The following is a 27,227-nucleotide window of genomic DNA, read 5'->3' on the forward strand; positions in this document are numbered from 1 at the left end:
TCCTAATGCCATACAAGTAGCACATGAGACAACTGAAATGGAACTTAGATCTATCCCACTCTGTCTCAAAGTACTTTTTTATACTTGGTTTTATTAGTCCTGAGAATGACCTTACAAAGTGACCACTCCCATTTTGTAGATGAAAACACTGAAGTTATATAGTTAGTAAGTAATGGAGTTTGTGCTCTGATCTTTGCTTTTGACTGGTTTCAGAGGTAATTATTGGAGAAGGCAATGGTACCTCACTACAGTACTCTTGCCTGGAAAATCCCAGGGACGGAGGAGCCTGGTAGGCTGCAGTCCATGGGGTCGCTAAGAGTTGGACACGACCCAGCGACTTCACTTTCACTTTTCACTTTAATACATTGGAGAAGGAAATGGCAACCCACTCCAGTGTTCTTGCCTGGAGAATCCCAGGGAAGTGGTGGTGGGCGGGGGGGCGGGGGGCTGGTGGGCTGCCGTCTATGGTATCACACATGACTGAAGTGACTTAGTAGCAGCAGCAGCAGAGGTAATTCTCAACCCCACCAAGCCTCACTGTGTATTGGGCTTCATCTTTGAGATCTTGTGATTGGATATTTCAGGGAAGCAGACTTGCTTCATTTGAGAACTTTGTAACAGGGCTCTGTATCATTGCATGAAACTTTCCACCCCCATTAGGACTTCTGTTCCAAAGCCTTTGACTGTGTGGATCACAACAAACTGGAAAATTCTTAGAGAGATTCGAATACCAGATCACCTGACCTGCCTCCTGAGAAATCTGTATGCAGGTCAAGAAGCAACAGTTAGAACCAGACATGGAACAATGGACTGGTTCCAAATTGGGAAAGGAGTACGTCAAGGCTGTATATTGTCACCCTGCTTACTTAACTTATATGTGGAGTACATCATGGGAAATGCCAGGCTGGATGAAGCACAAGCTGGAATCAAGATTGCTGGGAGGAATATCAGTAACCTCAGATATGCAGATAACACCACCCTTATGGCAGAAAGCGAAGAGGAACTAAGAGCCTCTTGATAAAGGAGAGTGAAAAAGTTGACTTAAAACTCAACATTCAAAAAACTAAGATCATGGCATCCGGTCCCATCACTTCATGGCAATAGTTGGGGAAATAGTGGAAACAGTGGCTGACTTTATTTTCTTGGTTTCCTCCTTGGAAGAAAAGTTATAACCAACCTAGACAGCATATTAAAAAGCAGAGATTACTGTCGACAAAGATCCGTCTAGTCAAAGCTGTGGTTTTTCCAGTAGTCATGTATGGATGTGAGAGTTGGACCATCAAGAAAGCTGAGCACCGAAGAATTAAAGCTTTTGAACTGTGGTGTTGAAGAAGACTCTTGAGAGTCCCTTGGACTGCAAGGGGATCCAACCAGTCAATCCTAAAGGAAATCAATCCTGAATATTCATTGGAAGGACTGATGCTGAAGCTGAAACTCCAATACTTTGGCCACCTGATGCGAAGAACTGACTCATTGGAAAAGACCCTGATGCTGGGAAAGATTGAAGGCAGGAGGAGAAGGGGACGACAGAGGATGAGATGGTTGGATGGCATCACCAATTTGATAGACATGAGTTTGAACAAGCTCTGGGAGTTGGTGATGGACAGGGAGGCCTGGCGTGCTGCAGTATATGGGGTTGCAAATAATCGGACATGACTGAGCAACTGAACTGAACTGAGGACTTCTGTAGAGGGGCTCTGGTACGGCTGGTGAGGTTGGGCTTGATGATTTCAGATGATCCTTCCAATCCAAATTTTAAGAGTCTAAAACTCCTTGAGAGCAGATTTGGTGTATTCTTTGAACTCTCAACGTTCAGGGGAGATGCTCAGGAAATGTTAAAACTATGTAAGGACTATAACTGCAGAAGCAGGATATACCTGAAACAAGTCTAGGCACCTCCATTTGATGGCTGGGGTGCTGTGGCAAGCCTTTACAGCCTCTGAACTTTGGTTTTCTCATAAAAATGCAGAAGAGTTTCCTCCCTCCCTCACAGATTTGCTAGGACAATAAAATTAATGTGAGTACATTGAAAACAGAAACACTGTACAAAAATAGCAATGTTTCCTCTTGCCAGCATTCAATCTTGCTTTCCAAACTGCTTCTCTTATCCATTTATAGATAGAATGAGAACAGAGGACTATGGGAAGGGCGCAGACAACAGTCAGACAGCCTCCGACTCCAATCCTAAACAGCACCAGCCACTTGTGTGCCAAGTAGTGTTCTTTCTGGACCTCAATGCTAAGAATAGCTACCTTGCTTGGATCTTATGAAGACATTGTGTGCTAAACATGGATTTCTATTCCTGGCACATAGACCTCCAATAAAGGGTGGCCTCTTTTAAGGTCTGTTTTCTGTGTTCTGTAACTGTCAACTTGTGCTCTCAGGGCCAAGAAGAAGCCACTCTGGGTAGCTTTATGCAGGGTCCTGGAAACGTACTCTCAGCCTCTGGGCGCCTGTGTTGAAAATCCTTCCTGGCTGGTGTGCTGGAAATACACTCCATGGGTTTTGCCCTGAAGATGTATTCTGTTTATAATTCATTTCCACTCCTTGGAAAACAATTCAATAAAATGCAATTGGTTTCCCACTGGCCCAGGGCAGGGATGAGGGATAGCATATTATTATTTTAAAAAAATATATAAATAATAAGTCATAAAACAGCACTGGGCACACAGCAGAATCAATAAATGCTTGCTTGGGTAAAGTAAGTGATGGCTCTGTTTTTCCACGGCTGCTGTACAGGCTGAACTACTCCTGTTCTCCATTACAGTTTTTTTTTTTTTTTTTTTCGTTAACTGAAAAAGAAATAACATGCATACGGTAAAAAATTCAAACTCAAAAATACACAGGGAAAGAAGGTCTCCCTCATCCTCTTTTCTCTCAACCCTACAACTGTTGATAATTTCTTTTGTATTTTTCAAATATGCTATCCACATTCCAAGCTATGTATGTAAACTCCTTTTAAAGTGTTGTTTATTTTTTAACCTAGAACGGTTTAAGTTCTTAAGTGGCTTCTGCCCTACCTAGTCAGCTGTGTGCTGGAGCTATGACAGCCGTTCCACACTTCATTCCGAGCCCTTGACGGGACCCCTAGAGTCGGGAGTGGTTTTCCCAGGACGGGTGGGGACCAGGCACCGGCCCTCGGGCGGTCAGCTCCGGGCTCCGGCTCTGACCTCCTCATCCCCGCCCAGCCCCGGTGTGTGACCTAGCAGTTAAGTCAGGCCCGGGAGGCACCCTGAGATCGTCTCCCAGACAGTTAAAGGGGAACTTATTCTCGCCTCAAGGTAGCTCTAAGCATCGCTACCACGCCTGCCGGTGCTTGATCCCGGGAGCTACTGGAAGCCCGGCTCCGCGCGGGCGCTGGGATCGGGATCCGGTAGGGGCTTTGAAGGAGCGGGGGCTGCAAAGGGCCCCAATCTCGAGCTGAAATTTGAGCTGCGCGCCTTGAGAGCGGGGAAAGGGGCGCAGAGGCAGGACTTGGCGCCTCCTTTTGGGTGAGCGGCGCCAGGAGTCAAAGTTCTCCCGGTCGCAGCTGCTCCCCTCCCGCCCTTCTCCTTCCGTCTCCCTCCCCTCCCTGCCCCCCACCGACCACCTCGCTCCCCGCCCCTCCCCGCCCCTCCCCGCCCCTCCCTCTCGGGCCCCGTGTCGCGCCTAAAACCTGGCGCGGGCCTCCGGGCCCGGAACTGGCCCCGCGCATGCGCAGGGGCGGCGCCGGCCCGGCCGCCAGTCGGAAGCTCCAGCTCCGAGCCCGGGGAGCGGCCGCAGAGGCTGCCCGGCCCCGCCGCCCCTCCCGCCGTTGGCGCCTGCTCCGGGCCCAGGGGCCCCGGCCGCGTAAGTGCAATAAGGGGGTGCCCCTGGGCAGGGCTGTCCGTGGGTCACGGCGCGCGCGGGGGCGCCGGGCAGCGTGTATCCCGCGGAGGGGCTCGACTCCGCCCGCACCTGCCGCGGCCACCTGCCCCGGCCCGGCGGCCCGGCCCCCCCATCCGCGCCCGCGCCCGTCCCGCCCAGGCCCGCACCTGCCGCCTCTCGGGCCCGGCCCGGCCTCCCCTCCGCGGGCGCCGGCCGTCCCCGGCCCCTCCCCGGCCCCCGCCCCTGCCCCCGCCCCCGACCGGGGGTCTGCGGACGCGGCTCGGACCGGCTCTCGGTTTCCTCTCTTCCTCCATCTCCTCTGGGTTCTAAGTGGTTCAGATCCCGCGCGGTGGCGACAGGCACAGTCTCCTGCGGTTGAGCTCCCGAAATTAAGTCCAGCTTCTCTCGGTCGAGTCTCGGAATTGCAGAGCCGGTGCCCGCCTGGGTCTCCGTCCCTAGTCCATCTGCCCCGCGCGAACACCTTTCCACGCGGAGTGTGCTGGTGTCAGGGTGGGATGCCTGTGGATTCCACTTGTTCTTACAGAGGGATCCATAGTGCCGAAGGTAGGCTCGGGTTAGTTAAAAATGAGCAGAAGGCAAGAGGCTGTGACCTCCTCCTCCCTCTTCTCTGCTCCTCCCCACCCAGTTTAAAGGCAACTGGCGACTTTTAAGAAGGTAGTTACCGTCTCTTCCTAGTCCGGCCCAGCTAGTGTTCCCTAGTATGAAATAACAGCACTAGAGACATGATGCTGGAGAACCAGGCATCTTGCAATCCTTAAAGATCCCTTGGCAAGGTTTTTTCTTAAATTGTGGGGCTGTCAAGTGGAATAGAGGGAAAAATAGTTAAGAAATATTTTATCAAGTAACAGCTTTATTGAGAGAGTGTTCACATACGGTAAAGTGTACCCATTTAAATTGTACACTTAAGTGGTTTTCAGTGTATTCCCAGTTGTGCAACCATTATTAATCCAGACCATTTTCATCACTTCAGATAGAAATTCCATACCCACTGTCAGTCTCCCCTCCTGCACCCGGAACGGCCACAAATTTACTCTCTGTCTCCAAGGAGTTGCATGTTTGGGGCATTTCATGTAAATAGAATCATGCAATATGTGGTCTTTTGTGCCTGGCTTCTTTCACTGAGCATAATGTTTTCAGGGTTCACCCATGTTGTAGCAGTGCCAGTACTGTTTATGGCTGAGTAGTATTCTATTATATGGATAGACTGCGTTTTGTTTATCCATTTATCAGGTGATAGATGTCTCTGTTGTTTCCACTTTTTGGCTATTACGAATAATACTGCCATGAATGTTTGTGTACTACTTTTTGTGTGGACGTGTATTTTCAAATCTCTTTGGTATATACCTAGGAGTAGATCTGCTGTTTATATGGTAACTCTATGTTTAACTTTTTGAGGAAATATCAAGTTGAAGAAATATATTCTTTTTTAAAATAAATATTTATTTATTTATTTGGCTGCACTGGGTCTTAGTTGCCGCGTGTGGAATCCTTGATCTTCCTTGCAGCATGATCGTGAGTTACAGTGTGGAGCTCTTGGTTGCGGCATGTGGGATCTAATTCCCCAATTAGGGATCAGACCCAGGCTCCCTGCATTGGGAGTGCAGAGTCATAGCTACTGGACCATCAGGAAAGTCCCTGAAGAAATATATTCTTAACATTTTAATATTCATATTAGATTAGTCTCAGACTAATTGGTGATGGACAGGGAAGCCTGGCATGCTGCAGTCCAAGGGGTTGCAAAGAGTCGGACACGACGGAGCAACTAGACTGAACTGGAGTCTCAGACACCAGAGCTGGCTCAATGCCAGGGCTCATTTCATTAGATTCTTTCTCCCTTGAAGAAACTAGTGGGAAAGCATCGACTCTGGAGCCAGTTTGCCACTTACAGATTAGGAGACCTTGAGAAAATTACTGAGCCTGGTTCTTTATCTATAAGGTTGAAGATAGGAATGCTGTTTCTTAGATTGTTGTGAAGTCTGAATATGATATGATAGATTGTAAAGTGCCTAGTGCAATTTCCTATTCCTACCTTATATGAGACATTTATTCCAGTGTTAGTTGCATATTTTGAATCTGGGGCAAAGGTGAACAAGAACTATGCTGATAGTGAGCTCCTTCAGGGAAAACATTTGTCAGTTTTTATTTTTGCCCAGATAGTATGATGGAAAACTGGTGCTGTCTACTCTTACTATTGTTTTATAAAAGCAAGAATGTTTGGGAGTTCTTTGGTGGTCCAGTGGTTAGGGCTCAGTGCTTTCACTGCCATGGCCCAGGTTCAGTTTCAGGCTGGGGAACTAAGATCCTACAAAGTCGTGTGGCTTGGCCATTTTGAAAAAAAAAAGAAAAAAAAATTAGAACTTTTTTTTTTTTTTGGCTGCAGCCCGAGGCAAATGGGATCTTAGTTCCGTAACCAGGGATCAGACCTACACCCCCTGCCTTGGAAGCGAGGAGTCTTAACTACTGGATCACTAGGGAAGTCCCCCCACTTCCCCCCAAAAAGAATGTTTTAACAGCAAAAAAATGAGAAAGTTCGTAACCTAAGAATGTGCTTAGTCGCTCAGTCGTGTCCGACTCTTTGCGACCCTGGGGTCTCATAGGATTCTCCAGGCAAGAATACTGGAGTGGGTTGCCATTTTCTTCTCCAAATCTAAGAATAAATAACAATAATAGTTAACATTTATAAGACACATACTAAGTTTACTTTAGTTTTGTGGAACACTTAAATATTATTTGTATTTTTCTCATTTTACTTCAGACCAGAGAAACTGAACACCTCCTATCCTCAAACTGTCTGAGATCCAAAGGCCACCTGTCTTCAGGCAGATCTGCACCTGTAACTCACGTGCCTTTTTTGTGCAGCGACTTCTTTGCTCATAGAAGCCGGGTGTTTTGGGATCAGCAGCATCATCTCCTGATAGAGGAGAAGGGCTGGGGCCAGGCCCCGAAACCAGCCAACCTGCTGAGACCCACCTTGTAAGCTTTTTGAAGTTGGATCTTCTTCCTTTTTAAGAAAATTCTATTTATTTTGAATTGAAGGATAATTGCTTTACAAGATCGTGTTGGTTTCTGCCATACATTAATATGAATCAGCCACAGGTATAGATGTCCCCTCCCTCTTGAACCTCCCTCCCAACAGGATCTTCTTCCTTTTTTAACTCTTCTGTGAAACGTTTGATGTTTATGTACAGTTTAAAGAAGGGCAAGACGAGCACCCCTGGGTCTGCCATCCAGCTTAAGAGACAGAACACAGCTGCTACTTCTGTGGCCCCGTGGCTTTGCTTTCAAACTGCATCCTCTTTGCCACCCAAGTAACCACTGTCCAGATTTATCTTTTTCTTTATAATTTTACCATATGTGTAAACAACATATTATTTAGTGTTGCCTGTTAAACTTTACATAAGTGGAATGGTGCTGCTTGTGTTTATCCATAACCTGCTTTGTTTGCCCATCATGTTTTTGAGACTCATCTTTGTTCCTCTAGGTCGTTCATTTTCACTGTTCGAAGTATTCTGTTGTGTTAAAAGACCACAGTTTAGTTACCCATCCTGCTAACAGTGGACAGCTTTGTTTCCTCCAGTTCTTGCTTCTGTAAACCTGCCCATCATATGCCAGAGCTCCTCTATCAAGGCAGTTGCTGGGCCCAGGATGTACCAGTCTACACGCCCACCTGTCAAATAGGAGTTACCTTTGCATCTACGTCTATATCTACATCTTTGCAAATGTGGTGGTTTTTATACTTAAAACGTTTTGTCTGTATTTATAATACTATTATTCATAGTAGCCAAAGCTAGGAACAACCCAAGTGACCTTCAATGAATGAATAAATAAAATGTGTTATATACCTTTATACATAAATATATGTAATATTCCAGGGAATACTATTCAGCATTAAATAAGGAAATTCTGATACATGCTACAACACGGATGAACCTTGAAGACATTGTGCTAAGTGAAATGAGCCAGTCATAGCGTGGTTCCACTGAGTTGACGTGCCTAGAGCGGTCTGACTCATAGAGGCAGAAAGTAGATGGTGGGACTGGGACTGGGGGTGAAGGGATGGGAATTAGTGTTTAATGGGGACAGAGCTTCAGTTGGCAAAGGTGAAAACATTCTGGAGATGGTTGCATAACAGTGTGAATGTTGAGAGAGCTTGTGGACCCTTTGCCCAATTTCCCTTAATGGTACCGTCTTGCAGAGGATGAGATGGTTGAATGGCATCATTGACTTAATGGACATGAGTTTGAGCAAACTCTGGGAGACAGTGAAGGACAGGGAAGCTTGGCGTGCTGCAGTCCATGCAGTTGCAAGGAGTCAGACACGACCTAGCGACTGAACAACCATCTCGCAAAGTTACAGTACAATATTGAAACCAGAATATTGACTCACTAATCCTTTGAGGTTTGTCTTATTATCCACATTTTTATTCACAATTAAACTTGGGCTTAGAGAAGCACACAGGCCTGTGTGGGTCACTGACATGGCTAGTGTGGAGTCGGGGTGGAACAGGGCTTCAGATTTCCAGGCAGTGCTATTATGATGCTCTGTGGATGTGGCAGCGTTCATCTGCTTGTTTGTCCATTCATTTAACAAACATTTATTAACTCCTGTGGGCCAGATGCTTTCGTATGGGTTATCTAACTGAATTCCTCAACAGGACTGAGAATCAGGTAATATTGTTTTCTTCTGCTTTAAAAAAAAAAAATTGCTGGAGTATAGTTGATGCTGTTTTCTTTTTATATCTGACAAAATTGGCACAGCGAGGTTATAAAAACTCTCCCAAGGAAACTCGGTTCATAAAATGAGGGATGGTAATGGCGTGTAGTTCCTCCTGTCTCACACTGTGCTTGGCACTTTGCAGCCTTCCTTAATCCAGCTATCTTCTTAGAAGGCAAGTTTTATATTACCCCCATTAGTTTTCAGCTCAGGAGCTCAGGTGGCCTGCAGTAGAGTCCTGGTCTTCTGATTCCATTGAGGAATCTTCATTATTTCTGCTGAGAGGCTGAAGGAAGCACTTCCTTCCTTCCTTCCTTCATTTATTCAGCCTTCCTTGAGCCCTGACTCCACATGTGTCTGGTGAGGTCTGGGAGTAGAAAACCTGAGAGGCTCCTTTTAAACTGCAGGGGCTCCAAGCTTGCTCCAGGAGCAGGGTGCTGTGATAAGAGCTATGGTAGCCGCACGCAGAACCCCCGAGGACAAACGGTACCCCACCGCTTGGCTCGGGGCTCACCCAGCCTTCCAGCTGGGGGACCCCGGCATGACAGCGTCCCGGAGTGGGATGCAACCTGCAAAACCCCGTCTTCTCTCTGGGCAGGGTCTTCACCATGAGTGTCCCTGACTACATGCAGTGCGCCGAGGACCACCAGACTCTCCTCGTGGTGGTCCAGCCCGTGGGGATCGTCTCGGAGGAGAACTTCTTCAGGATCTACAAGAGGATCTCGTCGGTGAGCCAGATCAGCGTGCGTGACTCGCAGCGCGCGCTCTACATCCGCTACCGGCACCACTACCCGCCCGAGAACAGCGAGTGGGGCGACTTCCAGACCCACCGCAAGGTCGTGGGCCTCATCACCATCACTGACTGCTTCTCAGCTAAGGACTGGCCGCAGACCTTCGAGAAGTTCCACGTGCAGAAGGAGATCTACGGCTCCACGCTGTACGACTCTCGCCTCTTCGTGTTCGGGCTGCAAGGGGAGATCGCGGAGCAGCCGCGCACCGACGTGGCCTTCTACCCCAGCTACGAGGACTGCGCCACGGTGGAGAAGCGCATCGAGGACTTCGTGGAGTCGCTCTTCATCGTGCTCGAGTCCAAGCGCCTGGACAGGGCCACGGACAAGTCCGGGGACAAGATCCCTCTCCTCTGCGTCCCCTTCGAGAAGAAGGACTTCGTGGGGCTGGACACAGACAGTAGGTAAGTAGGCCTGGAGCCCAGGCTCCAAAAAGGGATGAGCAAGCAGGAGGGTTTCCTGCAGTGGTGGCGGGGGAAGGGTGCTGCCCTTTCTAAATTTTAGAAAGGGTGCAGACTTTCTGAAATTGAGTGGAACAGACTTTGGATGGGGGAGATCCTTTTAGGGTTCGTGTGACAATTAACTGCCCCTTTTCAGCCCAGACCCCCAGGTGGGACCCCTGGAGTGGCTCTCCAGAGGGTAGCCACTGTCACTAGGGCGGTAGAGGAAGCTGAACCAAGATGCGCTGCAGGTAAAAGGCAGGACAGGTGCTGAGACTTAGTCTGGGGAGAAGAATGTGGACTATCTTAGTGTGGTTTTTTTTTTAATTTATTGGATGTCAAAATGATAACATTTTACATACATGAGATCGAACAAAGGACATTATTAAAATCAGTTGCAAGTATTTGTTTTTTACGTTTTTAAATGTGGCAGCTGGACAGCTTAAGTCACGTGGTTTGCGTCTTACTCCTATTGGACAGCGCTGCCCCAGGGCACGTTGTGAAGACTGCTATTCAGCCTCACCCCTTTCATGTGTAGATGGGGTGCTGAGCCCCAGAGGCAGCAGAACTCCAGCCTGCTGGGCTGGAGTGGGCCTGTGCCTCCTGCCTCCCTGGCCAGGCCCCTCCTCCTGCCAGATGCCCCGGCGCCAGGGCCCCCACTTAGGATATCAGAACGGCTGCAGGACAGCGTGTTCATGGTCTTTGTGCCACAGGGACCGCTCAGTCCTCACGTTAGCCCCGTGATGCAGGCATCAGAACCGCAGATGAGCTCTGTGGGGCCCTGCTGGCCCCCTGCTCTGTTTCCCCGCGACCCTCCCATAGAAGAGAGCAGGGATGTCCCCTCGCTAGCAGGATCACTGCCGCCTGGGGCGCTGAGCCTCTCCGGTCCTCTGCAGAGCTCACGTGCTGGTCCCGCAGGCGAGGGCGGAGGACGTGGTGTGGGTGCCTCCCTGTCCGCTGCAGAGTAGGTGCTCAGGGTTTCCTGAGTTCACTGAGGTCGAACCCGACTTTCTGGTTGTTGATAAGTTAGAAGAAAAGATGTCAGAGGCTCGAGGGAAGAAGTCCAGGCCTGCTCTGTGGGGAGAGGCACAGAGGCCCTGAGCCACCCCTGGAGCTGGTGCCTGGCAGGGTCTGGAGTGGTCTCCCTCCCGACCTGGACACGTTGTGGGGCCTCAGGAAGGGCAGGGCGTGTCACATCCACAGCCTGTACTTGCTGCTCGCATGACCCTGTGATCACCACGCCTGCCCTGCCCTCCTGCTCCTTGCAGCCCAGGTGGCAAGGTTTAGGAGTCTGGGCACCACCGAGGGGCAGAGCTGCCCGCACCAGACCCACTCAGACCCACCCAGACCCACCCAGACCCACTCAGACCCACTCAGACCCACCAGACCCACTCAGACCCACCCAGACCCACCAGACCCACTCAGACCCACCAGACTCATCCAGACCCACCCAGACCCACCCAGACCCACCAGACCCACTCCCACCAGCCCCTCAACTCACCTGTCACCTCCTGCTGAGCCCCAGGTATCAGGCGGGGTCTGTGCCGAGGTAGTGGTCCCTGACAAGGTGGGGCCATGCGTGCCCCTGCATTCCCCAAATCTTAGCGCCTGTGGCATCAGCAGGACAGACTCGTGCATGAGCGACTGAAGCTGGGGACCCCGACCTCTTGACTGCTGCCTTCTCCTTGCCACATGAGGCCCCAAGGGACATTTTTGATCATCAACTTCTTGAGGTTGCGAACCCAAAGGTCTGCAGACCGAAATGTTGAGAATGCCTATTTTGCCTCTTGAAATCTCTGCTCATAGTCTGGCGGGAGGAACTCGATTCAGGCCATGGTGCTTGGCTCATGGTGGCCAGTCCTGTCCCCAGGTGTTTACCCAGAGCCTCCGTGAGCCGGAAAGTCAGCAGCGAATGAAACCTTCCTCCCGGTGGGTCCATTCGGCTCTCACTGGCCCCATAAACACTCAGCCATCATGTAGACTCCGGTGAGATAATGATGCCAGCAACCTCAGCGGAAGCGTTTACCTCCAGTCCCTGTGTGTCCCTTGTCTCATTTTCAAAGCAGTGATGCAGTCCAGGAACAGAGCCTACAGCCACAGTCTCTCCCGCAGCTCCTGGTAGGAGTGATAGAAAGAGTCCAGCCTGAAAGGGGATCGCATTTTGTGCCTCAGAAGGAAATGTCCAAATGTAGGTGGAGTTTTGGTCTGAAGTGCGAACCGCTCTGGCTGCATGGACAGGCTCTGCGGCCGGTGCCGCCAGCCGCAGGCCCAGCCTTCCCAGGTGCCACGGGTAGGAGGGTGCGGGGGGCGTTTACTGACCGTCCACACGTGCCCCTGGCCTCATCAGCCCACGTCAATTCTTGAACTTGCTGTCAAAGTTGTTTTTGTTCCGGTGTGTTTCTAATTTTCGCTTGTTCCTCTTTCTTTTCTTTTCCTTTGTTCTTTTTCTCTCATACCGCCCTGTGAGTGTGTTATTGGGTCTGAAAAGGTAGGCTGTGCACGGGTTGCCCTGAAAATAGCTGGATTCCCCCTTTGCTGCCTCCTCACCGCCTGATCGCTTCAGAAAACAGAAACCTAACTGCTGCCTTGATCCATGTCTCATCCCGGTCATTGTTTTATTTTCTATTCTTTTTGCTTTTTTAGCACATAACCCACTGGCCTTAGATAGCTGTCCAACTTCTTGCTTTGGGGAACCTGTTTGGTCTCACATTTGGTGACAAATGAGCCCTTGTTAATTTATTTATTTATTTTTTGGTTTGAGGAAGTGAGATGCTAGTTGATTGAAGTGGCTGCGAGGGATTTTTCCTGGGATATTCTAACTTGGGAAGACAAAGTTTGCTGCACCTTGCTTGACCCTGGCTTTCAAATAAACGTACCAGGCACGCGATTCTTGGCTGTCGCTGCGTATGCATGACGGTGCTTACTGGCCAGCGGTTGCCGGTGAAGACACGCCCGCCTTGGACAAAGCTGGCCGTGGAGGGATGCTGTTGGAGGGAGCAGTCACCAGGTTTTTTTTTTTGCTCTCACGTTGCCCGTCCCATTTACTTCGTCCCAGTGACTTTCCATCATAAAGGGGCAGAGGCTAGTCTGCTAAAGGGCATTTGCCTTTATAAGGCAGTTTTCTTGGGGATCAGGGAAATATGTCCTTCTCTTAAATCGCTAGCTGGTTTGGATCTGGTGGGCACAAGGACCTGTACAGGTGACCATGGCTTCCTCTCTGCTTTAGCCAGGACTGTGGTTTAGCTTAGCAGATGGACAGGCCCTACCTGCACCAGCCTTTACTTTTAACCCATGTTGATAAGAAATAGCTGGTTGTATATTTGTTGAGGCTAACGGCCACCACCGATGGGCATGTCATTAACTGGTGGTCAACCTCCAATACACATGGTCAGCCGTGAAGGGGGACGCCTGGGCTGATCGAGGACGTTGTGTTCTCGCCCTGGTCATCTCACCTCCTGGGGAAGGGTTTTGCTGCAACCGCCGTGCTGGCCAGGAGTCCTTGTTTCTCCTTCAAGGGTCTGGTCCAAATGGACACTGTCGTTTTTTGTTGACTTTGTCTCACTTGAGACAGGCCAGATTCCTGAAAGGGTCCAACTTATCCTGGGGTAGGGGGGCTGCAAAACAGAAGGAAGGGTGGCAAGGACAGGTCGAGGCCGTGTGGTTGGGAAACGCAGGGTGGGATCCTGTGATGGCTGGGCGGCGCCCTGGATGCAGGGCCTTACCTGTGCCTCCCAGGTCCCGGGGATGGCAGTGACCGAAGCCTTGCTTCGGCTCCTACACTCTCACCTGCTCACTGGCGGGTGTGCCCGCTAACCAGGGGCACAGACCTGGTTCCCAGACCACGGACCCTTCAAAGTTCAGACCGTGGGAGAACCATGAGTCCTTTTTCCTGGGCCTCCTGTAGGAGACTCAAGTGCCCTCCTAGGCGGCCGGTGCCAGGGAACACGTCCCTCTTCAGGGAGCACCCTTCAGGGACCACCCTTCAGAGGACTGTGACTCAGCACGCACTTGCTGTGAGCTGGCTGGGTCTGTGCCGGGTCCCTTGGAACCAGAGCTGAGATATACTTTGAGATAGAAACGGCAGGACTTATGATGGCGCCGGGGTCGGGTGAGGAACAGGGGAAGTCAAATGTGACGTCAGGGTTTTGACTCAAACAGCTGGGCATGTCCTGGGCTGTTACCTAAAATGGAAGTTTGAGATTGTTACTGAAACTGGGAGTACCTGCTGGTGGTTGGGTTCCAGAGTAAACGGTAAATGTGTTTTTCAGAAGCCAGTCAACATTCAAGTGATGGTTTCAAAGAGCCTGGGGCTCAGGTGACAGAACTGGACTCGAGGCATGCACTGGGGGTTGTCAGCTTCAGCGTGTGCTTACAACTGTGAATGGGGGGAGTGCATCCAGAGGGTGTAGGCTGAAGGTCCAGGGCTGAGACAAGGTTGGAGGAAGGCCTGGGTCATGGAGGTTTTGTGTGGTGGGCTTCACTGGTGGCTCAGCTGGTAAAGAATCTGCCTGCAATGCGGAAGACCTGGGTTCAATCCCTGTGTTGGGAAGATGCCCTGGAGGAGAGAACGGCTACCCACTCCAGTATTCTGGCCTGGAGAATTCCATGGACTCTATGGTCCACGGGATCGCAAAGAGTCAGACACAACTGAGCGACTTTCACTTTCTTTCTGCAGTGTTTGGGGTTTTAGTAGCAGCTGCCATTTACCCTTAGGGCCTGGGAGGTGGGGCAGCCTCTTAAGAAGTCGGAAGGGAAAGACATGGTCAGATGTGCATCTTAGGAAGATGCACTGGCAGCAGGTGGAGGAAGCTGGAGCTGGAGTGGCATGGGGGGTGGAGAAGGTGGGTCACATGCACCCTTGAGGTGGGGAGGAAGGCCTGGGGAGGTGCAGAGCCCCCGGTGGGTCCAGTGGACATGAGCAGCTCACACCGGCTATCTGAGGACAGTGGATGCACACTGGGAGGAGGGGCTGCCATGCGGAAGGATGGTTGGGTAGTTCTGGAATGGTCTTTCCCCTCAAAATAGACTTAAACTCAGATCTCTTAAGAACACTGATAGTTACTATGGAGGAAGCAGTTCTTTTTTGATTCTACTGTGGTGGATACAAAGATGAATAAGACTTTCTGTCCCGGAGGCTTGATACTTGTTAGGGGGAGTATGCCAGTTTAAAAGGGGAGAGGGGCGGGGGAGGGAAGCTAGCAAGGTTCTATGTCAGGCACTCCCCCATATGCCATTCACGCCACATGGATGCCATCCGAGGTGGGGGTGGCAGCCGCCTTTTGCAGAGCGTGGAGCATTCTCAGAGAGGTGAAGCCGTCAGCTCAGCATCACAGGGCTAGTGAATGCTAGAGTGGGAGTCAGGCCTTTTCAGCCTGCAGGGTGTGTTCTCTCTCCTAATCCTGTTACCTCCCTGTTGTAGGAGGGTCAGGTGGACCAGTTTGGAGCCTCTCAGAGAAAGCCTCAGACTTGCGGGCTGCAGGTCTGTCTTGCAAGCTCAGCCGTGTCTGACGGTCGGGCGGCACCAGTGTACTTTGCGTTCCAGAGGCAGGTGTTGGTCCCGCTCCCCCGGTGATGACGTGCTTGCAAAGGACGCACATGTGCAGTCATCCTCCGGCCATTCTGAGTGTGCGGTGGAAACTGTTCAGGCCTCCTTTGATCAACTTTCCTCAGCAGGTCCTAACTCTTCTGCAGGGGCTCTCTTTGTGGAGTGAGGTTTTCATATCCAGTGTTAGCATAAAAGAGTTCAGATGGAGAAAACTGACGTTAACTATTGATGTTTAAATTTCGTAAGGCGAGACGCAATGTCAGTTAATGGCCCGTGCAGCACCTGAAATCGAGTACAGAACTCTGCGTTTCTCATTAAGCTGTCCATGGACAGAGGAGCCTGGCAGGCTGCAGTCCACAAGGTCGCCCAGAGGCGGACACGACTCAAGCGACTTAGCATGCATTGTGTAGAGTTGTCTACTTTGCAACTTCAGCTCCACCAAAGGGGCGCCTGTCAGTGTGTTGATGTGATTGCATTTACACAGTGCACGTAATCTAAGCTTTTTCAGCCCCTAATATTCTAGTGCAGAATCATGGGCTGTAGCGGTCACTTAATTTTGCAAATGCTTGTAAAACTATATAATACCAAAAGCAATAAGAGATTACCTTCATCAGAGTTCCTTTGGGTTTTAGTTGGAAAGTGTGATTGAGCAGCTCTGGTTTCCCTTTGAATATGTAGTTTCTTTGCAGGTAAATTGGACTTTGGATTAGAATGTACCATGAGCCATGTAAATAGTACCCAGAGCACACAATAAGACACATTTTCTTCCTCCTTCTGATCAGAAGTAGTGGGAATCACACGGTGTGTACTTTAGTTGAGTCGTCCTTGGTGTTACGTGTGGTGTGAGCGTCTCCGTGGCAGTGTTCATGGGTGTTAGGTGCTCCCCAAAGGATGCGTCTCCCTTTATCTGAGGAGGCCGGCAGCTCTGTGGCTCTGCTTTAGCCATGATTGATTTGAGGCCTTTATGACTTAGGGCTTATTGGGTTTTTATTAATTTTTCTATCAATCCTCTATTCCAGTTCCTTTAGCCCTAGTGTTTATAACTCGTTAAGAATAAGGAAATAACATGAGTTGCTCTTTGAAGTGTTTAGAGCGTATTCACATTTTTGGCTAAGTTCTGTTGCTCCTGCCTTTAAAATTCACCATTAGTTTTAAAATTTGCGACAAATTACGACCTGTTTTGAACATTTCCATGTTGCATTAACTTTACATTTATTTGCTGCTGTGGCTTCACATTGCGTTTTTCTTTGTCACACTGTTTGCGTGTATGTTTTGTTTTTCCATATCCATGAGCAGTGGTCACACAGTGTAACAGTGCTAAGAATGTATTTGTAAGAAATCTGAACTTCCATAGAGACTTAAAAAGAAAACAAACCTGACATCATTTTCAAATGATCCATGAAGAAAGGAAGGATCCATGTCTTTTTGGAAGGAGAATTTTATTTAATTTTTAAAATTTTTTTATTTTATTTTTTCACGATGAGCATTCCCATTCATAAAAATATGGAACACTTCACAAATTTGCATGTCATCCTTGCGCAGGGGCCATGCTAATCTTCTCTGTATCGTTCCAATTTTAGTATATGTGCTGCCGAAGCGAGCACTGGAAGGAGAATTTTAATGAGAAAGCTTATATTGTAAATTCTGCCAAAAGTGGCTTAAAATATTTTGGTTGTCCACACCGTAGCTAACTAGAAAGAGAATTGTCTTAATTCCTTTATCTGTTTCCTCCTGTCTTTTCAAAGGATTATGAACAGGATTGCTCGTAATCTCGAGATGACCCAGTCTTGGGGCACACAGCATCCAAGACTGAAATAATTTGTGTCCATCTATGCTAGAATTTTATTTGTATGGCGTTTTGGAGACTTCTCCCGAGTATTAGGATTCATTCTATTTTTATACAATTCAAAATATTTTATATTGTTGTGTTGCATCATATAACCTTAATATGAAAAACCGTAAGCATATTTAGATGACTTCTTTTTGTAAAAATCCTGTATTTTCAAAGCCAGCTCTTTCTGATCACAGTGATTGCGCTGTTTATTTTTGAAACTGTCCTGGGCTATATTTTGCTACAGCAGACGTGCACCTTTGTAAGTTTGTATGGAGATGTAATAATTTACTTTGTTTAGAGAGGTGAGACAGGATGCTTTAAAGCAAATTTTAGTCTTAACAGGAAAGGAGTAAAGTCTCCTAAGAAAAAGTGTAATTCAGAATCTGTTGAGTCAGTATCGTGGTGGGATCTGTAAACCGCCACGTGTTAGGAGTCCACAGTCATGTGAGTGGAGGAGGCGAGTGTGCCTTCGGAGGCTGCATCCTTTTCTGGTTAGAACAGGAGACACTGCAGGGAATGGGCCACGCGCCGCCCTCCTTTGGGAGGGAGAGGCCCCGCAGGTGCAGAGGCTGGAGGCAGGGAAGGCTTCCTTGAGAAACTGAGTCAGAATGAGTCCTATGGCCAGTGGGAAGTAGCTTGGCAGAAGAGCCAGGCCCCTGGGGTCACTGGTGAGGCTGGGGAGGGCAGGGGTAGGGGAGGGGGGCTGGAGCTGTACTGGGGAGCCTTGGAAGGCTTTGAAGTGGGGGGTGACCGAACCAGACACGTATGCTTTGGGAAGGCCCCTCTGTGTGTGTGTGTGTGTGTGTGTGTGTGTGTGTGTGTAGCAGGATGGAGGTGAGGGTGCTCTGGGTGTGTGTGTGTGTATGTAGCAGGATGGAGGTGAGGGTGCTCTGGGTGTGTGTGTGTGTGTGTGTGTGTGTGTAGCAGGATGGAGGTGAGGGTGCTCCAGAGCGGGAGGGGCGTTGGAACACAGGAGAGGGCCGTTGAGGTGACCGGTGCGGGGCGATGTGGGTCTGCTGGGGGCTGCTGGGTGGTTTAGGTGCAGCGCCCTCCTGGGCGGAGGCCTGTCGGCCGGGGCTGTCCTGGCAGAAAGGTGGGGATCAGGCTCACATTCCTCCTCTCTCCTTCTCTGCCTTATGTGATGATCTTAGTTCAACCAACGTTGGGAACAGAAAAGCTCCATTCCAGAGTTAGAGAGGACGGGATTTAAATTTGTCCTGGGATCTGTACATTCATTTAGCCAGAAGCCTCACATCTTTTGGATTAACATAGGAGTTTTTAGTTCTTGATCAGATTGCTTTCTTGGTGAGAGGAAATTTAATATAGCTGCTGTTTTGCTTGAAAAGAAATCTTATCTTTAAAGAAATTTAATATTCAAAAGAACAGGAATATTTAAAATGATGAAGTGAGATATTGGTATGGTTTCTCTGGTTTCTGAGTTGATACGGAGTTAGAAGCTGTTGCATTATTTAGTAGCACATCCTTGCCAATATTTAAAGAGCTGTTAGCGAGTGTTCTGGGCCCCACCATTCAAAGCATCATTAAAGCTTGCTCTGAACCCGTGAAGATAAAGGTCTTGTTTGCAAAAGCCAAATAGTTGGCTTGTAATGTGCAGCACAGCTCTCTTTATAAAATAATAATAGGTTTGAAGTTAAGAAAGTGGAAGATAATTGATTTTTTTAAAAGGCCGAAACCAACTTTCTTGTGCTAATGTTATGATTGGAAAATTTGAAAAGAAAAAGCCTCCTCTAATATTATCCACATGAAATACATGTACTGTATTACATTTAGAAAATAACTTGGCTCATATACTGGCAATGATGGTGGCTGGCTTTCAACCGTAGAGCCTAAAGTTGCCTTCTTAGCATTTTTTGTAGTGAGAGAGTTGAATAGTGCTTAGCCAGCATGCTTTTGGGGCCTCATCCGGGCATTGGCAATGACACATTTCCATGCACCTTACCTTTCAGACATTACAAGAAGCGGTGCCAGGGGCGCATGCGGAAGCACGTGGGGGACTTGTGCCTGCAGGCCGGGATGCTGCAGGATTCCCTGGTCCACTACCACGTGGCGGTGGAGCTGCTCCGCTCGGTGAATGACTTCCTGTGGCTTGGAGGTGAGAGGACCTGGTGAAGACGACCACATATGCCGTGGTAGCAACTGATACGTGGAAAAAGAGAAAGCCTTGGGAAAATGGCTCTAAAAACATAGGGTGAGGGCGGGAAAGCTGTCCGCTGAGCTGGCTGCAGTGGGGAATCTTCGGGGTGACCGCCTCACCCTTTCCCACTCGCACCTGCATTTCCGTCCTGCTGAATCCAGGATGGAAGCTCTCCCTAAGATGCACCAAACTTCCTTGTTGCTTTGTTTTTTTGGCTTTCTATTTATTTATTTTTTAAAGCTTCCTTGGTGGCTCAGTGGTAAAGAGTCCTCCTGCCAGTTTAGGAGATGCAGGAGACATGGGTTCGATCCCTGGGTTGGGAAGATCCCCTGGAGAAGGAAGTGGCAACCCACTCCAGTCTTCTTGCCTGGAGAATCCACAGACAGAGGAGTCTGGTGGGCTACAGTCCATTGGGTCGCAAAGAGTCAGACACGATTGAGCGACTAAACAACAATTTTTTAAAGCACATCTTGCTCTCTGCTTAGAATGCCACTCCCCACGTTAGTCACCTCTTACATTCATTCTTCAAAACCTCATCCATAGGTCAGCTGATGACTGGATGAACAAAATGTGGTGCATGCATATAGTGGAACACTGTTCAGACATAAACACCGGTGAGATAGTGATACCACCACCACAAGGACAAACCCTGATAACATCATGTCAAGTAAAAGGAGCCATACACAAAAGGCCGCCTAGTGTGTGACTCTGATGATCTGAAACGTCTGCACCGGCAGACCTGAGGCTGAGAGCAGATGACTGGTTGTCTGGGCTGGGAGATGGGGACGCGGGGGAAGGGGGAGATGGGGATGGGGAGGGTCTGCTGATGGGAGTGGGCTTTCTCTGCAGGAGATGGAAAGGTTCTGGGATTAGACAGTGGCAAGGGCTGCACAGCAGTGAACGCACAAAACTGCTGAATCGTATACTTTTGACTGGGTGAATTATATCTCAACTAAAACAACTTAAAAAAAAGCTGCTTCAAAGGACAGCCTCTTCTGACCCCTCCACGCAGTGGGTGCAGTGGGTCTTGTATAGAATCCCGTCTGCACGGGGTTTACTTTCCATGCTGGGGCTGCCTGTTAGTGTGTTTTTGTCCTTCAGGGACTGTCTCCTGTAGGCGGGAGTGGGAGGCGTGGTCTGTGCGTGCCTATCAGCGAGTGTGTTGTAGGTGTTCCGAAAATGCTTGTTTAATGAGTGCAGTGCTAGTGAGCCCTGAAATAGGGCTCTTTCCTGGAAGAGGCCAGCAGCTCAGTCAGAGGGCCCATCAGCCACTTACAGTAAATACAAGTCAGAAGGAAGCAGCGAAGTTCTTCAATACAAGATTAGCGGCGTCCCATAGAACACACTTGGAGAAGGAAATGGCAACCCACTCCAACATTCTTGCCTGGAGAATCCCACGGGCAGAGGAGCCTGGTGGGCTACATACAGTCCATAGGATGGCACAGAGTTGGACACGACTGAGCAACAGACATAGAACACACTAAACGTACATTTTAAAATGGACTTGGATTTTGTAATTTGGCTTCTTAAAGGAGATAGGGAAAGAGAAGGAACAGATGGAAAAAGTGAGAAACTGGTAAAGGGCTAAACAGGAGGGACGGCGGATGGGAGTCTTCCTGTCTTCTGAAGGAGAGGTCTGTACCGAGCCGTTCTGGGCTGGTGGGGTAGGGCTGCTGCCTAGGCACCTGCCCCCAGAGGATGCCACTGGGCCCCGTCCCACTAGTGAGGACGGCTGGTCGGGTTCCGTGAAGGCGGTGTGAGTGGGAGACCCCGGCGCGGGTGGCCTTTTCATTCTGGGTCCCTCAGAAACACACGGGGGCGGGGGGGTCTCCCAGGGACCCCGGGACCTGTGATGTCACAGAAGATCGACCACAGAAGCAGGTGTGAGAATCCAGCACACTTGTCTCCAATCAGACATCAAGGAATTTGTAAATAATGCAAAACAGTGCCACCCTTCCAGCATATAGTTTTTGTTCTGAAGCATAGTTATTGTTCATTGAAATTTAGCATGTAACAGGCTTATTATTTTCTAAAATGTTTGAACACATATAAATATTTAAATCTTCTTCCAGTTTTATTTTCAAACGTGGTAAGTATCTGCAGTTGTAACCTGCACAAAAAAAGCATCCAGGAGTTCTGAGACCAAAACGTTTGAGAACCTCTGAGCTGCTGGATAAAGATGAACACTGCACAGGACTTGTGGGGCGGGTGGCCCAGCCCGAGACTGTTGGGGTGTGACTTCCAGCAATGGAAGGTGGGCACATCACAGCAGCCCCGCGGGGCTCCCTCTGAGGAGGAGATGGCCTGCCAGGGGTTTGCTTCAAATGGGTGGATGCTGTCAGGGTCAGTGATGTGGAGAGGTGTTCTTCGGGTCCTGCGGTGTGGTCCACTGGTACGGTTTCAAGGATACTTTTGACGCGGGGCACTTTCCGCTCCGTCCACCTGCAGTGTTGTCCTCCGGACTGACTGCTGGTGAAAGGAATGAATGAACGGCCTGTTTGGCTTGTGCTCAGCCCCTCAGCGAGACCTTGAGCGTCGTGAGAGCTTTCTGTGCTGCCAGCTTCGACTCAGGCCCACCAGACACCACAGGGGCTCTGGTCCTGTTTGTAACGAAACCAGCCATCTGTAGGTTTGACCTGTGTTTTGGGGGAAAGCTGGCATTTTCCACGTCATCAAACTGCTCACGTCATTCTTAGCGTAATTTTTGGCTAACGATGGGCTGCGAACTTTACTAACTGAACCCTCTGTTTAATGCCCAGCTGCCCTGGAAGGCTTGTGTTCGGCCTCCGTCATCTATCACTACCCTGGTGGAACCGGCGGTAAAACTGGAGCTCGCAGGTTCCCGGGGAGTGTGCTTCCTGCAGAAGCGGCCAACAGACATCGACCAGGTGAGCTCCGCCCCTGCCCTGTGCTGGGCCCCGCGTCCTCAAGCAGGAGCAACTTACTGCAGTCCCCTCTGAGAGAAGCCTGCCTGCTCTTTGAATAAAGAGTAGAATCTGCTGAATCAGAAATCCTGCAGTGAGACCTTGTCTTCTGATCCTGTTAAAATATGTATTGATCTTAAGTCTTATCAAATGATATTAATGGATTGCAATGATGGGTTGTTTTCTGGAGCAGCCGCATGGAATTTCATGGTAGACCGACTTTGAAGTTCTGTGTCTGGGTCCTTGTCATTGTTTCTGGGTATTTGGTGAAGGGAGTCCTTGATGTCAATTTTAACAGGTAGCTGAGGGACCAGGGGCTGTGTTTTTTTTTTTTTTTTTTCTGGTTGATGGAGTTCTCTGAATCAGTGATGTTTGATTTGCTGATGTTTTGTTAGCATCTAGAGAGAGTTAAAAATCATCTTTGGAGGAGCAGACCCACAGATGCTTGTTCTGTGAACTTGACCCTTTTGACTCTTAATGAATGAATTTGCCATAAACATTCAGGATATAGTTGTGCTACCTTACAGGTCACAAAGATAGTAACAGAATGCAGAGGTCAAGGCTATACATAAAACTAATAGGTGTTTTTTGATCCACGAGATTTTTATAGATTTTTTTTAACCCTCAAAGAGAAAGCCCATGACAGTTGATGAGTATTGAAAGGGAAATGCCTTACATTTCTTTTTCCCCTCAGTTTCACCGTTTTCCCCGACACCAGCAAAGACTGCGGAGACCACCTTTATGAGTCAGTCTTTGTAGCCACTTGGTCTGAATTCTGTGTCAGACTGCTTAGATAAGGCTCTGATGGCTCTCGAAGATGTTTTATCATCCTTCAGCAGACCGTTCTTAACGGGTCTAATGGGGGCTCAGTCACTGGAGAGCGGGGTAAAGCAGGTGAAGTGATGAAATCTGAGGTCTAGAAGGCCGCTGCTCCCCACTTCCCTGTGTTCTGGTTCTGACTGGGGATGCCTCTGGTTGGTGCTCACCACCTGTGTTTTTCCCGTGTTATAACTGCGACAAGATTTCGGCATTTCAACCAGTAGCCCAGTGCTTAAATCTCCAACCCAGGGGACAGCTGACTTCTCTTCCCTGCAGAGAGTCTGCTGTCTCTCTGGCTGCTGCTGCTGCTAAGTCGCTTCAGTCGTGTCCGACTCTGTGCGACCCCATAGATGGCAGCCCACCAGGCTCCTCCATCCTTGGGTTTCTCCAGGAAGAGCACTGTCTCTGGGATGCCTTTTATTTTATCCTTTCCCTGAGATTTGGAGAGAAAATGTGGTACGACTGTGCCACTCACATGACTAGTGAGATTCTGGAGACCTTTTAGGGTAATGTTTCAGTCTCTCCTGCTGAATAAAGGCAAAAAAATGTCTTAAACCTGAAAAGTGCTCTGTCTGCAGTAGAGAAAAGTCTTTATTTAGCTTTGCGTGGTGTGCAGCACTAGAGAACTTTTATTGTTGGAGGCAGTCCGAGGAGAAGATCACCCAGCGAGGCTTGGATGGGAGCAGAAAAGCCACGCTGCCCTTGTTTAGATGGGAGATGGTTTCACCACCTTTCAGGCAGTAAAGGGTCCAGAGCTGTGCACGCATTTGATATCATGAGCATATATGTCCGTGTTACTTCATCTTGGATACAAATTTCAAGATTAGTCAGTTTGTAGTGGTCGCCCCATCTCATACCAGGAGTTTACGGATCTACTCTTTGAGATGAAGATGAGACAGTCTGATTGTTTAGCATTCTTCCTTGAATTTCTGTCTCAGGTTCCTCCTTCACCAGCAAAGCAGCGAAAATACAGATGTCATTTAATGCCGCTGTGACCTGGAGCCAGTTTAATCTCTGTGCCTCGGTTTCCCTAGCTGTGAGATGGGGGAGATAATAGTTGTATTTCCCTCAGCGGGTCCTTGTGAAGGCTGAATGAGACACACATGGAAAGGACCTGCACAGTCCCAGCCAGTCCTGGATAAATGTTGGTGGCTGTTATTATCAATAGTATTATTGTTGATTGTCAAGTAGTTTTAAGACTTGGTGATATGAATCCATGAATAAAGTTAAAAGACTCTAGATATCTCAGATCTGCTTTATGTACTTTTCAAGATTTCACTTGAGAAAAGGGATTTTTTCCCCCCTTAAAATTGAGTTTAGTTTCAAAATGTATTCTGTAGTCCCTCTTTTCACTTTAACTCTCCTTCCGTTGATATTTTTTTTTTTTTTTTAAACAAAACTTCACTTTCTTGTATTTAGAGGTTAGAAGCCACTCATTGTTTTTCTGGAGACTTGTTCATGAACCTTTAAGCCTATAATTAATGGACAAAACTTGCTTTATTAAAAAATCAATAGGACATCGTACAATCAATCCAAAAGGAAATGCTTATTGACTTACAAATATTCCTCCTTTTTGGACTAGCTTAAATTACTAACGGCAAGCATCATCACCCGTAATCACCAAAACAGCCAGGAAGCATTTGGCACCTCCCCCCAGCCAGGCTTTGCTAACTGCTTCCTTAGGTTTTACCCCATAGCAAGTATTTGAAGGTGGTTATCAATAACTCCTTTTTGCAGGCGAGGGACTGAGGTTTAAGCAGATGGGTCACTTGGTCTGAATCACGCCGCTCTCAGGGGCAGGCTTGGGGCTGGAGCCAGGCCGGGGTGACCACCAGTGTGCATCCTCAGTTGCTCTTCTAATCAGCCTCCCGTTGACTGGCTTCCCAAACTGCAGCGTGTTCATAAATGACCGGCTTTAGTGATCTCAGCCTGATGAGGCCTTCAAAGGAGAGATCCTGGTGAGAACACCAGACAGAGCGGCATAGATTAACATTGTATATTTTTGCAAATGTTTTATTCTCAGCTAATGACCTAAAAAGTTAGGATTTTTTTAACTCTATAAGCACGAAAAACAAAACATTGAAAGTGATTACAGTGCAAACGATAAGTGGGCTTTGAAAATACAAACCTACCACTTGTTTTTCTCTAGTGAGCCTTGTTGAAAGGAAAAGTTATAAAGACTGAATTGGTTTTATGTAGTCTGTAGTATGGAAGAAAGGATTAAATCACTGAGTGTTGAGGGAAAGTTAAATTTTTATTGTTTTCTCTCCTTATGATGAATATGCAAGATGGTTTTTTTTTTAATGGCTTAAGTATATTTCCTCATTTGTGAAATTTGAAGAATGTTATTTACCTTGCCTGACTGAGTCAGATACCATGTACTAAGCACCCAAGAGATGTTCGGTAAAAATTTGCTGTCACAATGACAGATAATTTAGAAGCATCAACTGAAATACTGATGCATATTCACTGTGTATATACTTTATATGAATGTGACTTAAAGTGACAAGGATTCAGTTACTTCTTTTTTTAGTGCAGTAGGAAGTTTTGATGAAATGAGTGCCTTCCTTTAGCTAGGGACTAGCTAAATTGTCGAAAGCTGAAGAACTTGAAGATTATTTGTATAGGACATACATTTTTTACAACTCATAATCCATATTGCTGTGTAATCATCCACTAGAACCTCTTAATTGCTAGGAATTTGACCACAGCCACTGGCCCTTAGAAAAATCACTATTGATTACTTTGAGAGAATAAGCTTATTTCTTTGGTAGTTAAAATTCTGATTTTTTTCCTGTACCCTTAATCGGTTTTAAGTAATCAAAATGTTGATTTGACATCTGTCACTTTTCTTTTGTAGAGAGAATAAAAGTAGAGCTCATAGTGTTTTAATATATAAATAAATGTTTAATTTATTTCAACAAAATTGTATGATTTACAGTTAACCACTCTTTGGGAGTGGCTCGAATGGTAAACAATACAGAAGATCCAGGTTTGATCCTTGGGTCAGGAAGATCTCCTGGAGACAGGAATGGTAACCCCCTCCAGTCTTCTTGTCTGGAGAATTCCATGGACAGAGGATTCCGGTCGGTTATGGTCCATGGGGTCGCAAAGGGTCAGACATAACAGTGACTTTCACTACACTCCCGCTACTCTTTGGGAAATGTTTTGCCAGACACTTAGATGACCTGCTCGTGGAGGCGTGCAGACCCGCCTTTCATGAATGCAGAGCTGGCACAGCTAGTGCAGAGCCTGAGGATGTGCAGAGCTTCACCGCTGCCTGCTGGGAGGATGGCCTGGGTCTCAGTCTCCCCGATGTAAGATGAAGATGCGGATTCCTCCTCCTTCTAAGATCAGTTTCCACGAGCCCGTGTCTTTTGTTTATGTTCAGGAATGTTAACAATTTCAGATTGTTACTGAATACTGAATTCCATTCCCTCCCCTGAAGCAGAATTCAGTGTGTGCTAGTAGTTTATAAGCTTTGAGTTGTAGGCTCTGAGTCTCCTATTTTTGAAACCCTTTTATTAATCCTTTATTATACAGAAAGCCTTTCGGGCCATAGGTGGCGCTGTTGCACCTTTGAAAAGTCTTCATTTTCCTGTTGGTGGACGATTTAACTGACAGTCCTTTAATTTGACTTTGTTTAGTGCTTCAGGATAGCACATTGTCCACTATGTCTGGTTACCTGGAAGAATTATTCTAGTTATTTATACCTTATTTTTATTCTGTCATCTCAGTGTGAAAATTTCAGGCTTGCTGTGCAAACAATGGCGAAATTGGACTTTTCTTCCCATATTAGAAGCCAGTGAGCCATGACTTGATAAGACAGAAGTGGTCCCTGGAGCACCTGACAGCAGAAAAATGTGTTGAACTCCCTGAGTATTGAACCCGCGGCTGCGCATTAATCAGTGGGACGTGATTTGGTTGGTGGAGGAGGGAGGGTGGTGTTTTGACTTGGGTTGAATTCACATGCTATCCCTTTAGCCATGCCAACTTGAGTCAGTTCTTTCTGAGTTTCCCCCTTGTGTGTAAAATAGAGACGCTACTGCCTGCTTTGTAGAATGGTGAGAACTAGAAGTTATGTGAAGTGTTTAGCATGGTGGTTATCTCCAAAGAGCACAAATCCTTAGCTCTTGTTTGGT

General features: G+C 48.1%; 1 protein-coding gene and 1 non-coding gene across 5 annotated transcripts in view; one reads left to right on the plus strand and one right to left on the minus strand.

Annotated features, from left to right (window-relative positions):
* Window positions 1-3,687: 3,687 nt before the first annotated feature.
* The window catches only part of TRAPPC9 (trafficking protein particle complex subunit 9), a 385,243-nt gene continuing 361,703 nt past the window's right edge, over window positions 3,688-27,227 (plus strand). For 2 of the 4 annotated variants that reach the window (XM_043879178.1, XM_043879180.1), the window contains exons 1-4: window positions 3,688-3,828; window positions 9,179-9,772; window positions 19,155-19,300; window positions 22,102-22,230. In XM_043879178.1, the coding sequence (XP_043735113.1) occupies window positions 9,189-9,772; window positions 19,155-19,300; window positions 22,102-22,230 (859 nt within the window). In that variant the 5' untranslated portion in view covers window positions 3,688-3,828; window positions 9,179-9,188. Of the gene's footprint in view, window positions 3,829-8,113; window positions 8,266-9,178; window positions 9,773-11,297; window positions 12,297-19,154; window positions 19,301-22,101; window positions 22,231-27,227 lie in introns of those variants that run through there. The other 2 variants (XM_043879179.1, XM_043879181.1) reach the window with 2 other exon arrangements.
* Window positions 16,851-16,957, minus strand: LOC122679729. The gene has a single exon (XR_006336515.1). It is a non-coding gene; the product is annotated as a U6 spliceosomal RNA (small nuclear RNA).

Source organism: Cervus elaphus, chromosome 21 (genome assembly GCF_910594005.1).
Source record: "Cervus elaphus chromosome 21, mCerEla1.1, whole genome shotgun sequence".
Classification (NCBI taxonomy): Eukaryota; Metazoa; Chordata; class Mammalia; order Artiodactyla; family Cervidae; genus Cervus; species Cervus elaphus.